General features: G+C 34.4%; 1 protein-coding gene across 1 annotated transcript in view; it reads left to right on the top strand.

The window, feature by feature from the left end:
- LOC138712073 (sodium-coupled monocarboxylate transporter 2-like) overlaps positions 1-9686 on the top strand; it is a 41451-nt gene extending 31765 nt beyond the window's left edge. Inside the window, exons 9-13 of the mRNA XM_069843461.1 lie at positions 949-1058; positions 1990-2173; positions 4366-4452; positions 6524-6678; positions 9395-9686. Coding sequence (XP_069699562.1) covers positions 949-1058; positions 1990-2173; positions 4366-4452; positions 6524-6678; positions 9395-9647 — 789 coding nt within the window. The 3' untranslated portion in view covers positions 9648-9686. The remainder of the gene's footprint in view (positions 1-948; positions 1059-1989; positions 2174-4365; positions 4453-6523; positions 6679-9394) is intronic.
- Positions 9687-13358: the final 3672 nt, after the last annotated feature.

The following is a 13358-nucleotide window of genomic DNA, read 5'->3' on the forward strand; positions in this document are numbered from 1 at the left end:
ACGATGGCACCCACGGGTTCAGACTGGTAACAAGGGAATTCCCTGTTCATTGAAGTTAGCCTACGTGAAATGCATGTCAGCACAGCATAGATCAATGTACAGATCTTATAATTACTTATCTCTGCTTCTGTGCAACGTCACATTTGCGGTGAGGAGGAAAGGAGACGGCAGAAAGGTTGTAATGATTTTTAACACGCTGACTCTCACGACTAAGATAAGCCATTTCAAATTTGACAGTCACTGACCGGCAGAGATAAAATATAAGATATGTAGAACATTGAGTTAACGTTAAGTGGGCGTATAGGGACCGAGGAGTGTGTTTTTGTTGTGCTGAACTTCAAGGCAATGCTGCAGATGTGCAGCAGACAAGAAAGATTGGGCGAGAGCTGTAAGAGAGGCCAAGATCCTTCATGGACTGTAGCACCAGAAGAATGGAGAATGAAAATCAAAGCAATGCTAACTCATTTGAAGTTTGTGTGGCTGTAACCTGTATATATTTTCTTTTGGTTTTATTTTATTTATAGTTCGATTTTTCTATTTTATTTGTATTTCTGGTGATGTAGAAGAGAAGGTCTGACGGCCTTAACTACGCCACAATAAATAAATAAACACACACATATATACATACAAATTAAAAAAAAACATTTGAACGTATGGCACGTGATAAAATGTTTTCTTTCGCTGCCTGACCTACAGTTGTTTTAAATTGAGTTAATCATTTCCGGCATTTGGCTAAGAAGTTAATTAATTCATGTAAATGATACTATGTAAAGATTTCAACTTTATGGACGTGGAAATCTTAGTAAAGACAATTCGTTTTGGTTGTCTATAGTTTAGTTTCTGATATTTCCGAAAAGTTTAAAAAAAAAAAAGACAACCCGGGCCACGCCGGGTGCTTTCAGCTAGTATAATAATATAAAAGCGGATAAAGTGGAATGTTTGTTGCAGGTGATATCTCGCTCTGATCAGTTAATTGTATATTACGTCATGGACATCGCTTCTTCAATTCCTGGTCTTCCAGGACTCTTCGTGGCTGGCATCTTCAGCGCTGCACTCAGGTAGAGACGCTAAAGTCAAGACCCAGTTCTTGTCTTGTGGCTTTTGAAAATTATAAGAAAAGAACATACTTCTTCTCTTTCTCCTTTCTTTCGTACCACCATAACGACCAGCACTTAATCAGTCAATCATCATTGTCATGATAAATTTACATATGAACTGTTCAGAGCAGAAGTGGTGTAAGTCAAGAATGGATAATGAGGGTTAAAGTAAACATTCTGTAAAATACATTGCAACGTAACAATTAATATTCAATTTATTTCAACTATTCGTAGTCAGTGAATGGCAAGAATGGCATATTAATTGCTACTTTGCGCTATATTTTAGAGAAATTTTACTTTAAACCTCATCACCCAATTTTGACTTACACACTTTTGCTCTGAACGGCTCATATATTTCAGCTCCTTCAGTTCAATATGAGGTCATTAACGGATATAGGGTAAGTTTGCCTAATTCCGTGATATCCCTAATCCCGTGATACTTTTTTAAAATTGAATGTCAGTCAAAGCTTTGCCAGACATCTTTCTCGAAACAGTGCAATTTTTCACTTATTTTTTAGACATCTGTTAATTTCCTAGCAAGATATCCAATCCCGTGACATTCGGTGGAAAAAACGTATCACGGAATTGGAAGTATCACGGAATTAGGCAACTTTGCCCTACATACTGTACGTACATTCGTGTGAGAAAATTTGTGAACTGTGATAAATACAGAGTGAACCGTAAGTAACGTCATTAATTTCAGAGGGTTAATCTTTGAGAAATTTCAAACAAAAAAGCGAGCAGCATGAAAAATGTGAGAACAGCTGTTCAGTAGTCTTTATTTTTCTAGTTGCACTGTTGTCCACGAGTCCCAGTGCGGGATTTGGCAATATTTAGTACAGCAACACTGCAAAATCAGCGACGTGTGACAGTACCTACATTTTGTTTGCAGCACCATGTCTACGGGTTTGAATTCTTTGGGAGCGACCCTGTTTGAGGACTTCGTTCGACCTTGCTTAAATGTCAAAATTTCCGACAAAACTGCCAGTAATATAATTAAACTATTGGTTGTGATAATAGGCGCCATCTGTGTCGGTACAGTCTTCCTTGTGGACCAGGTCGGAGGAGTCCTTCAGGTATGTATATTATTATTATTATTATTATTATTATTATTATTATTACAATAAGTAATAATAGTAATAGTACAATAATATTAACAAGAAGAATCCTAAATTAAATGAAGCACGATCACTTAAAATAACATTTAAACGTATTCACAAACGTAATTTTTTAACGTATTCAAAATTTACATTTTAAATGAATACATATGAATAGTTACCCGAAATGAGCATATGCTCGTGCTCGGGTACAGTCCAGTAATCTACATAATTTAATTTTACCTTAACCCTAAGCTCGAACTTAAACACACAAGTATATATATATGTTATGTTTATACATGCACAAGTGTCTTTCAGCACTATACTCATTACGTTCTCAACTCACGCACTGCACTAGAACTAAGACACATTTCACTGACACTATTCTGATTTTGCTGACACTAACCTGATTTCACTAATACTTCAGAAAACATTTCACTGTTCAATTACTTTGCATTATCATTATAAACTATAAAACTTCACTGATACTAACACACTTCACTGACACAACACACTTCTTCACTGATACAACACTTCAAATAACGAAACATCAATTACATCCCTATGATTTCATAGAATTGTACTTACTATATTAAATTTTAATTTTAAATTCATTTTTGTGTGTGTTCCAATGAGTCATGTAATGATGTAATTATGTCTTTGACTTATTTATTAAAATGTCAACAAAATACATCCTTATGATTTCATAGAATTGTACTTACTATATTAAATTTTAATTTTAAATTCATTTTTGTTTGTGTTCCAATGAGTCATGTAATGATGTAATTATGTCTTTGACTTATTTATTAAAATGTCAACAAAATTATTTTTTCTTAACACATTTCAATTATACGTGAACGTTTTCGCCCCTAATTGTGGGCATCTTCAGACAATTGTGTAGATATCTATATATGGTAAATAAAATCAATATTACATAATACAAGAGTTTAACCAATTTTACAAATTTAAAATTTAAAACCTTTAAATAACTTTTTAAGAAAGCTGTCTAATTAGAAGGTGAATGTAATTAATTAACAAAATTACATATAAAATTGTTTTAAATATGCATATTTAATACCATTCTACAATTGTCTATGGCAGATAATACATTTTACGAACATTCTATCATTGTCAGCGCGTCTGCCTGCGAAACCAGGTGGCCCGGGTTCGAATCCCGGTCGGGGAAAGTTACCTGGTTGAGGTTTTTTCCGGGGTTTTCCCTCAACCCAATACGAGAAAATGCTGGGTAACTTTCGGTGCTGGACCCCGGACTCATTTCACCGGCATTATCACCTTCATATCATTCAGACGCTAAATAACCTAGATGTTCATAAAGCGTCGTAAAATAACCCAATAAATAATAACAATAATAATAATAATAATAATAATAATAATAATAATAATAATTCTATCACTATGTTATGGGTGGAGTTATTAAAAGTATTTTACGCAGTAATGAATGTGGAACACCTGAAGGTGGTCACTTGTTTGGGAATATGGAGCACAATTAAATATGCATATTTGTACGAAGTGTATAGGAAAGTTTGCGAAAGAATTCACTAATTACATATTTAGAGAAAAGTGATGGAGAATATGACTAAACTCCTAGACTGGTATATTAAACGTGAATGGAAAAACACATTATAAAGTAACAAGAAAACAAGAAATAAGTGTTGTTTGAGCAAAAAAAAAAAAAAATTGTAGTATAGTATTGAATACTGTATACCACTCCTTAGGACCAGCTCACCTAACGAGTGAAGTCTACTGAGCCAAGTCCTGACAATCAGAAGGTCCTTGCCCTTACAGGATCTAGCAGGCTAAATTTATTATTATTATTATTATTATTATTATTATTATTATTTATTAAATATACATATTTAAAACAATGTTATATGTAATTTTGTTTAATTAATTAATTTGTCTGATTAGTGTTGTAACTAGTACTGGTGAGTAGGCGATATGCAATGGAGAGGAAAAGAACTGGCCATTCTACTTCATTATTTTCTGGCTTAGTTGCCTTATGAATAGTATTCTTGTCGGTATCACTTGGGAGATTCAGACTTGTCTTAGGCCTATTGACTAAACAACAAACAACTCTCACTTATGGATGCATCCAACTTAAAAATAGAGTCAAATATGTAGGCCTAATATCCAATATTATTGTTTTTCAGCTGTCTATGAGCATGCACGGAGTTGCATCTGGCTCCGTATTTGGTTTATTCACTTTCGGAATGTTTTACCCAAGAGGAAACGCTAAAGTAAGTGCCGTTCCGTAGATTATGTGGCGGTATAATACAATTTTCGCTAGTATAAATCTGTAGATGCAAGGTAATTATGACAATTTTTTATCAAAAATGAGATTTTGGGACATGTTGTAGATGTTGATGAGGGAAAGATAGCATGCATATCTCTACAATTTTCCTCTCTAGCTAATTGTAATGAATCATGATTATTGTGCTTTATACAGTCTTCGAAATTTTAATGGTCACTCCTGAAAAAACGAAAGAAATTACGTTTCACATTTTACACTGAAGCTACAAAAATATAGCAGAATTCAAAATTTAACTTCTACATATCATAAAAATAATTTCCTACTGGAATTTTGAAGAGAAATTAGATAACAATTCTAGAGTAGTAAATAATTTGTATAATAAAAAAATATGTATTTTATTGTTAAGAATAATTATATTTTTAATTATGGGTTCAATTTGTGCAAGGAAAATTGGTTTTTCCTGATATCTTGTACACATGTGAATTAGTTTAAAGCTTTCTTCCCTATTATATTCATGATATGTGTGTTATAAATTCCTGTCTTCATCACTGTTTTATCATTTCAAGCATTTTAATTAATAGTTCTTTATATAAAGAATTCAATTTTAAATTCATGAAAAAAATTAAAAAATGATCTTATTTCTATGATCACGTGATAAGAGCAGGATTCTCTAACACTCTCACTATGAATGAAATAGTGAGGAAAGAATTAAAAATATTAAAAACTGTACAACACATAAGGGAAACCAAATCCTCCTACATAAATAGAACCCCACTATTCCAAAAAATAATCATCCTTAACAATACTATTCTTAAATTCTGGAAGTTTTTTATTAATCTAGAAGTACTGAGTAATTACAATACCAAATTACAGCATGAAATTAATTCAGGAAATGTAGATAATTATATTTTTAAATTTACTAAGTTTTACTAGCGAAAGTAGTGCATACCACCTTAATTTTGAGACATATTTGTATTATTTGATATGGCTATTTACTAGAATATTCAAGCATAGGTCCCACTACAATCTATTTTGATGGTTGTTTACTTCCAAGAATGTTCATAGTAGGAAAGACATTAAGAAGGTTTCCTGAGTAGGAACTAATTGAAAGAGTCGCTGTCAGTAGTCGATAACTGGTGAAGTAATGTCTAGACCTGAGAAATGTATGTCCTTAAAAACCAACCCACCTAAAATAGGCTCTAAATTTTTAAACATGGGTACTATAAATTCCGTTTTAAGCACATAAAAATACAATTTTAAATATAATTTCAAGCCACTAAAAATGCGATTTTATGTACCTATATGTGTTTCAACTTTCTCAAACTACAATAATTATTTGACATAAATTTTCCGTTGCCAAACTTTGCTTCTTCCAAACAGAAGTGGAAAATCTTTCCAAGGAACACTCCTCTTTTATGAACAAGAAACCAGTCACGTTCCAAAATTTTCTTAATATCCACCACCAAAATATCACAAGTTCTTTCAACCAAACACAATTTATTATATTCGCAACTTTATTTTTCATTACTGCACAAAAATTAATAACATAATATTATATTAACAAAATAGAGATACACATTTTAAGCTATAAAACCTTAAAATATGTCATAATGGGCAAAATACATATTTTAAGCACCAAGAAACCCGTTCAAAACGCTCTTATTTTATATGGAACTTGAAAATACATAACTCACTTCAGTTTATCCCTGTAGAAAATTAGGCATTTAGCGTACAATCAGAGGTACAGTAATATCATAGTAAACGGCAGCACTCCGAGAAAATCTAGCCAAAACAAAATAGCCTCTATGTACCACAAATTCTACGTGATCTCTCCTGATTCATTAAGCTTTCAACATTTCAATACACGCATTATATGAAGGAAGCTTTTTTTTAAGCGAGTTACAATGAGATATATTGATACAGTCTAGAATTCGTTTGCTACGAACTTACATAAATCTGTCTTTATTGCTGCTTAAATTGTTTTTTAGCAAAGGTGTGACATATCACAGTTAAATGTTTATTCAAAATGTCAAATTAAATTAATTATTTTCTTACAGGGAGCTCTGATAGGAAGCATCGTGGCACTTGTTACAATGGGATGGATTGTGTTCGGAACCCAGAAGGCACTCGCCGAACGCACTTTAGTCTACCCGCAATTGCCTACATCAGCAGCAGCTTGCGGATTTAACGACACAATACCGGAAATTCTAACGTGAGTACAGAAACTCGAGTCATTCTTATTGAGTTCGTTCAGGCTTGCAGAACAGGGGAAGAGAGGGATGAAAGCATGGGGAAAGAGTTTGTTCCCCCGTCCACAAGGCCGGACCCTTTAATGATGTTTCTCTGGCGTTTGGCAAGCACACTGAATACATATTTCTTCTCCCCTACCCTACAATGACGCGAGGGTAGAAGGGAAGGAATGAGTTACGTTTCCGACTTACGACGTGTGCTACAATTGTAGCACAGGTTTGCATCCCTGTTTTAGCCATTTGGATAGGGTGAACATATAAAGGTTAGATCCAGTGAACGATATCGGCACATGTTATTTATAATTTGTTTTTCATATAGAGAGACTCTTCCCGCTGAAATTTCAAACAGTCTGACCACCACCACTTCGAGGCGGGGCTACTGTATAGGACGTCTCAGAACTAAGTTAACAAAATCAAATTCAACTGAAGAACGCAAAATACAGAACTACACTAAAACAGATTGCATATAAGAATATTATAGATCTTCCTATTTACATCATTTTTCCTCATTGTTCTTAAAAATTTGTTGCGAAGGGCAAAAATGTCGCCACATACCATTAAATAATGTCTTATTGTCCTCGGTTCTGTTGTACTGGGACCCAGTAGCTTTTAGTACTTTCCACAATGAAGAACGTGAAATTTTGATTTGTAATGGTTCGTATTTTTCGAGCTGCCAGCAAAATAACGTCTAACTTACGTGTAAAGCTTTCTGTATAATAAAGCCAGTACTATACGCCTTGAAGCTTTCTGATTAAAATAAGGTATCCAATGTTGTATGTAACAGGAGAGTCGCGAATACGTTTTTGGAATGGCTTTTAAGCTGTTTGCCCAATTCGTTTTCTTTCGTGTAACTCCATTCCGCAATTTTAGACACACCCGTCACTTTAAAGGTTCTCTCCAAAACATGACTAACGGAAATTCTCTTCCATTTCTTGCATAGTCATATTCGGTCTGTGAAATTTATATATCAGGGTGAAAATGAAATAATCCTGCATATTTTCAGAGCGAATAGCTCATATTGTATGCAACAAAAATGTGTACTCACGTGAGCCCGCCATTTGTTCCTATAGTGAGCAAGATTGATCCAGTCATTAGCATCACATAACAACTCCCTCAAATTCATTTTCATATTATCCTCCCATCTCCTTCTCGGCCACCCAAAAGTCAAGATCTTTTTCTCACAGTTCTCCAAAATAACACTCTATACACATTTTTGAATTCACCCATACGTGCTACATGCCCTGCCCATCTCAAACGTCTGGATTTAATATTCCTAATTATGTCAGGTGAAGAATACAATTCGTGCAGCTCTGAGTTGTGTAACTTTCTTCATTCTACTGCAACTTCCTCCACCTTAGCCTCAAATATTTTCACAAGCACTTTATTCTCAAACACCCCTAGCTTCTGTTCCTCTGTCAAAGTGAGAGTTTAAGTTTTGCAACCATATAGAAGAACCAGTAATACAGGTGTTTTATAAACTCTAACTTTGAGTTTTTTTAACCCCTTCAGGCCTGATGTACATTATACTGTACATTGTTTTTTTTTTTCTTTTTTGGAATGTCTTCGATACTTTTAAATATTTTGAAAAATTCAATGTGATAGAAATTGAAAATATTATTTTCGAAACATTTCTATACCTGAATTAAAAATTAAATTTTAAATTTTGGGGCCCCAGGGGTCAAAATTGCTCCCAAATTTTGATTTCCTCTGAAGACTTGATTTGGGATTTTTGGATCCCCAGAATGATTATGTGATCAGTTTTTTTTTTTCAATTTTTAAAACATAAATTCGGGACTAAAGGGGTTAAAGGAGACTAGATGACAAAAGTTTCTCAACTGAATATTAGCAGGCATTTCACATATTTACTCGTATTCTGCATTTAATTTCCTTTAGAGTGTCATTTATATTTGTCACTATAGCTCCAAGATATTTGAATTTTTCCACCTCTTCAAAGAATAAATTTCAAAATTTTATATTTTCATTTCTTACTATATTCTAGTCACGAGACATATTAAGATGCTTTGTCTTTCCGGGAGTCACTTCCAGACCTATCTCATTACTTGCTTCAAGTAAAATGTTCGTGTTTTCCCTATTAGCTTATGGATTTTCTCCTAAGATATTCACGACATCCGCATAAACAAGCGGCTGATGTAACCAGTTCAATTCCAAATCCTCCCTGTTTTCCTGGAATTTCCTAATAACATATTCTTGAGTAAAGTTAAAAAGTAAAGGTGATAATTCATTTCCTTATTTAGCCCGCAGGAATTGGAAACGCGTCAGACATACTCAGAAATATGGACAAATATGGGAAATAAAATACGTTTTAATCACTGAAAATATCCTAATTCGTAAATATATACCAAAATTTCAACTGTAGGTAATGAAAAAATAAAAAATCATTTACGTAGAAATCCTGGACCTGGATATTAGTATATCTTTATTTACTTTATTTTGCGGTCCTCCTCTTCCTCTTCCTCTTCCTCTTCCTCTTCCTCTTCCTCTTCCTCTTCCTCTTCCTCTATTTTGTCTTCATCATCATCGCCATTAAATCATCAACATTATCATAATCATCATCTCATCGGTATCACTGTAGTTAGTCACAATCGAGTTGTAAGTTTTCGTGAATAATTATGTTACTCATACATTTATCATTTGTACACATATTTTAATTTTTTTCAGGACTCAAGCGCCCAAAGAGGAGGCTTTCTTCCTGTATCGCATCTCCTTTCTGTACTACACGATTATCGGCTTCATCGTCATGATCGTCGTTGGCATGGTCGTCAGCCATTTCACAGAGCCGCCCAACATTGAAGAAATGAATGTCAACCTTTTCTCTCCGATCGTAAGGAAACGAATCTTATCGAAAAGAAGAAAATTCGAATTGAAATTCGTTGAAGAAAAGAATGCACTCTTTGCTCCTCCAGCAAAATAAACAGCAATGAACAGCCCTTACGAGAGACTTAAGTGAAAACTGATAAAAAAAAACACAGCACTAATAATGTTGGTGATGCACAACAAGAGTGAGTAGGCTACAAATTATAGGATGTACAGAAGCCGTGGTCTTGGGCTTCTATCCACATGAGGTCATGATGAAGAACCATTGTAATGTACTGAATATCCAAGAACAATAATTTATTTAAATCTATGAATTCCTTACCTGTTTCTTAAGTAAGACTAACCAATGAAGCGCAGAATAGGCTACATCAGTAATGTGCGAAAAAAAATAAATAAACAGTGTTCAGTTCCCAGTTTTTTTCTTTGTTTTCAGTTTTAGAGTTGACCTACTGTCGAATATCAAACATCTGAAACGCTATCAGTAACAAATATCACTAAATTGTTGTCTCGCACGATCTATAATAATAATAATAATAATAATAATAATAATAATAATAATAATAATAATAAATCACTAGCTGAGAAGAATCTGCCTACTGAAGGATGCACTGGAAGGAATGTTGAACGGGAGAAGAGTTCGGTGTAGAAGATATGAGCTGAGAGACGATATTATGATACATAGATCATATGCGGAGACAAAGAGGAAGGCAGAAAATAGAAAAGATTAGAGGAAGCTGGGTTTGCAGTGAAAGCCCTGCCCTTTGGCAGAATACTGAATGAATGAATGAATGAATGAATGAATGAATGAATGAATGAATGAATGAATGAATGAATGAATGAATGAATGAATGAATGAATGACAATAAAAATAATAATAATAAGAAGAAGAAGAAGAAGAAGAAGAAGAAGAAGAAGAAGAAGAAGTAGAAGAAGAAAAGGCTGCGCATTGAAAGCACACACACCCGGTAGATTTTTATGCAGCAATGAAAGCGCAACAAAACTTACCACTATTGGGTAGTGCACAAAACTTTGTGCTTTTGTGGACCTGATCAGCGTTTTACCGCAAATGGACAGCAGAGTTAGCAATTTTTTCGACTACTGCATATTCTTCAAACCAACACGTCGCGGATTGTAACCCACGTGTCGGAAAGTAGTCCATTTCCTCCTGTACCTACTTTAGGCTTATACGGGTTTACACACTGCGAGCCGAATGGTTCCACAAGCATCTCAAGAAGAAAGTTTATACTTCTAACCATCAATCCACATAGTCACTGATGTAATACTCGATCGAGGCGAGTGGAGCCGCGGGCGTAATGTGAACTATCGCGATGCGGTATTACGAACGCAGCAGCAGTAGCGCCACGGCTCCGGGCTGCATGACTCCACTGGCCTTGTTGGAGTAATACTAATAAAATTTCAGGCTGCAAATTTTTAAAATCTCTATGTGACAGCAGTAAGCAGTTCAGAAGTAGGCAGCAAATGAAATTCGTATTATATTCGTAAATGGCAGGAGGAGTACGACAGAAAAAAATATCAGCCTATTACAATTTCTAAAGAAGGTCAGTCGAATAAACTTGCTGTAAACTGAAACCGCAGACGTGTGTGACCACATGACTTGTAAGATTTTAAAGCACACAGTGTTTAACTGTGCCTACTGGGTAACCCTATACTCTAACGAGTCTAATGTTATCGGGAACTAAAATTTTATATTATTTTATCTGTGGTTATTAGTAGACAGTCCTAAGTCTGTAAGATTGGAAAAGAAAATTCTGTGGGCTTTTCATGCTTTCCACGGTGCGTTTACGAAGTATTTCCAGCGTTATTTTGTTGCGCTGTTGATAAAAAAGAAAACAATTGATGGTGCGCTTTCAATATAATATTTTGTTCGAATTCGTATATCGTAAGTGCATTTGTCTGGTCTTTGTCTTAGATACAAAGCTTTGCTTATTTGTTTTATCTAACAAACTGGGATATTACTCTTTCTCATGCTTCAACTGGAGTGATGCCTCTGGCCTCTGCTTTATCTGCTAGTCTTCGAGTTTGTGTCAGGCTCGGGTTGATAATTATAATTAAGTTTACTACGGGTTTCGGGTCGGGCTCTGATCAGGGCCGGCTTGGGCCGGATTTAAGAATTTCGACCCGTGGAAACCTCTACAGGAGAGATTGTTCGCTGAACCAGAACCATTCAAATCAACTCCAATATCCCACTCAGTTCGGTACCTATTATTGCGTATATTCAGGGTGAGTTTACTTAATACCATAAGGGTGAAACGTAACCATTTTGTCCCTAAAATTTATGACATTATGAGTAAAATTGAATATTTAACGAACTCTTGTATAATTATGTACCAAATTTGTTCAATATGTAATATAATTATAATAACCATAGTTTTAATTCTCATAGGTGATTTGTTTTTCCATATTCTAGTCATTCAATGCTTTCAAATCATTACGTATTTTAATTATTGGTGATTCGATGAGATAAAGATTTCATTAGACTAGAGGATTATAGTGATTTTCTAGTTGTTAGGTTGAATATTCTTTTACCAAATTTGTTTCGAATTTCGGTACTGGCAAGTACCAAAACTGGCACTAATTTTCTTACTGTTATATTGGCAGCAATAATTTCCATTGCGATATAAAACCACTAATAGAGTGAAACTAACTAGACTTACGAAATTTGAACGTAATTAATACTTAATTAGCAATATCGGTATTAATTTAATATTAATACATAATTCAGTTGTATTGCATTGTGATTCTAATTTAACATTATATTCAGATATGTGTAATTAAATAAGATATAACCTGTATACATATATACTTGATACGAAGCCTGCACGTGGCTAATTTGTTAGAAGTATATTTCACATTTTAATTAATAAAATTGATTTCGTGTTTAGATTGTTACTAAAATGACCAAGAGAGAAAATAGTTTGGTACCGACTTCTCCAGAAAAGAAAGTGCTTCAGGAGGCTATTGTTAATGTCTAGGACTATAATCTATTGAAAAAAAAGACACTGAAGTAGGGATTATGCGCACAAAACGGAAATATTATAACATTTATTCGTACGGAGTATTTTTAAGTAGGCTATACATTTCAAATTAATATTCAGTTTTTCGACTTAGTAATAATCATTTCAATTGGTCAAACAAAATGCATTTTTATGTTGGAATGGAATGGAATTTTACAATCTATTGCGCTAAACCTGGAGCTAGACGCATTTCGAAATCCACATCGGGTGACTTCACTAAAGTTTGCTGCCTACTCAGTTTTCGAGCAGGCAACCCCTTCGTCCCTAAGCTAGCCCATTCCTTGCGTCGCCAGCCGGCGATCGGGGAATTCTATGGAATGATGACAAAATGGAAAAATGTTGAGGGAATGATGTATATGCCTAATATGAGGAAAAACGGGAGAACCCCGAGAAAACCCCCACTTTGTCATAAGTGTCATTACTCGAACCCGGGCCGCTTGCGTGATAGGCCGGAGGTCTGACCACTCAGCCACCCCTGTGGTACATTTTTATGTTAGGTCTCATGAATCGTAAACTGTTAGTCAAAGCAATTAATTTCATGTTGACAGACAAAATACATTTTAATATAGATCATACTAATCTACTAATGACCAACATACTATGCAATAGGTTCAGAATGAAAATATACTATTTCTAAATTTATTGAAGTATTTAGAAAACACTCGGGAGGATATTAAACACAGAATAAATATGGGAAACGCCTGTTATTACTCGGTTAAGAAGCTTTTGTCATCTAGTCTGCTGTCGGAAAATCTGAAAGGTAGAATTTATAA

This window comes from Periplaneta americana, chromosome 13 (genome assembly GCF_040183065.1).
Source record: "Periplaneta americana isolate PAMFEO1 chromosome 13, P.americana_PAMFEO1_priV1, whole genome shotgun sequence".
Classification (NCBI taxonomy): domain Eukaryota; kingdom Metazoa; phylum Arthropoda; class Insecta; order Blattodea; family Blattidae; genus Periplaneta; species Periplaneta americana.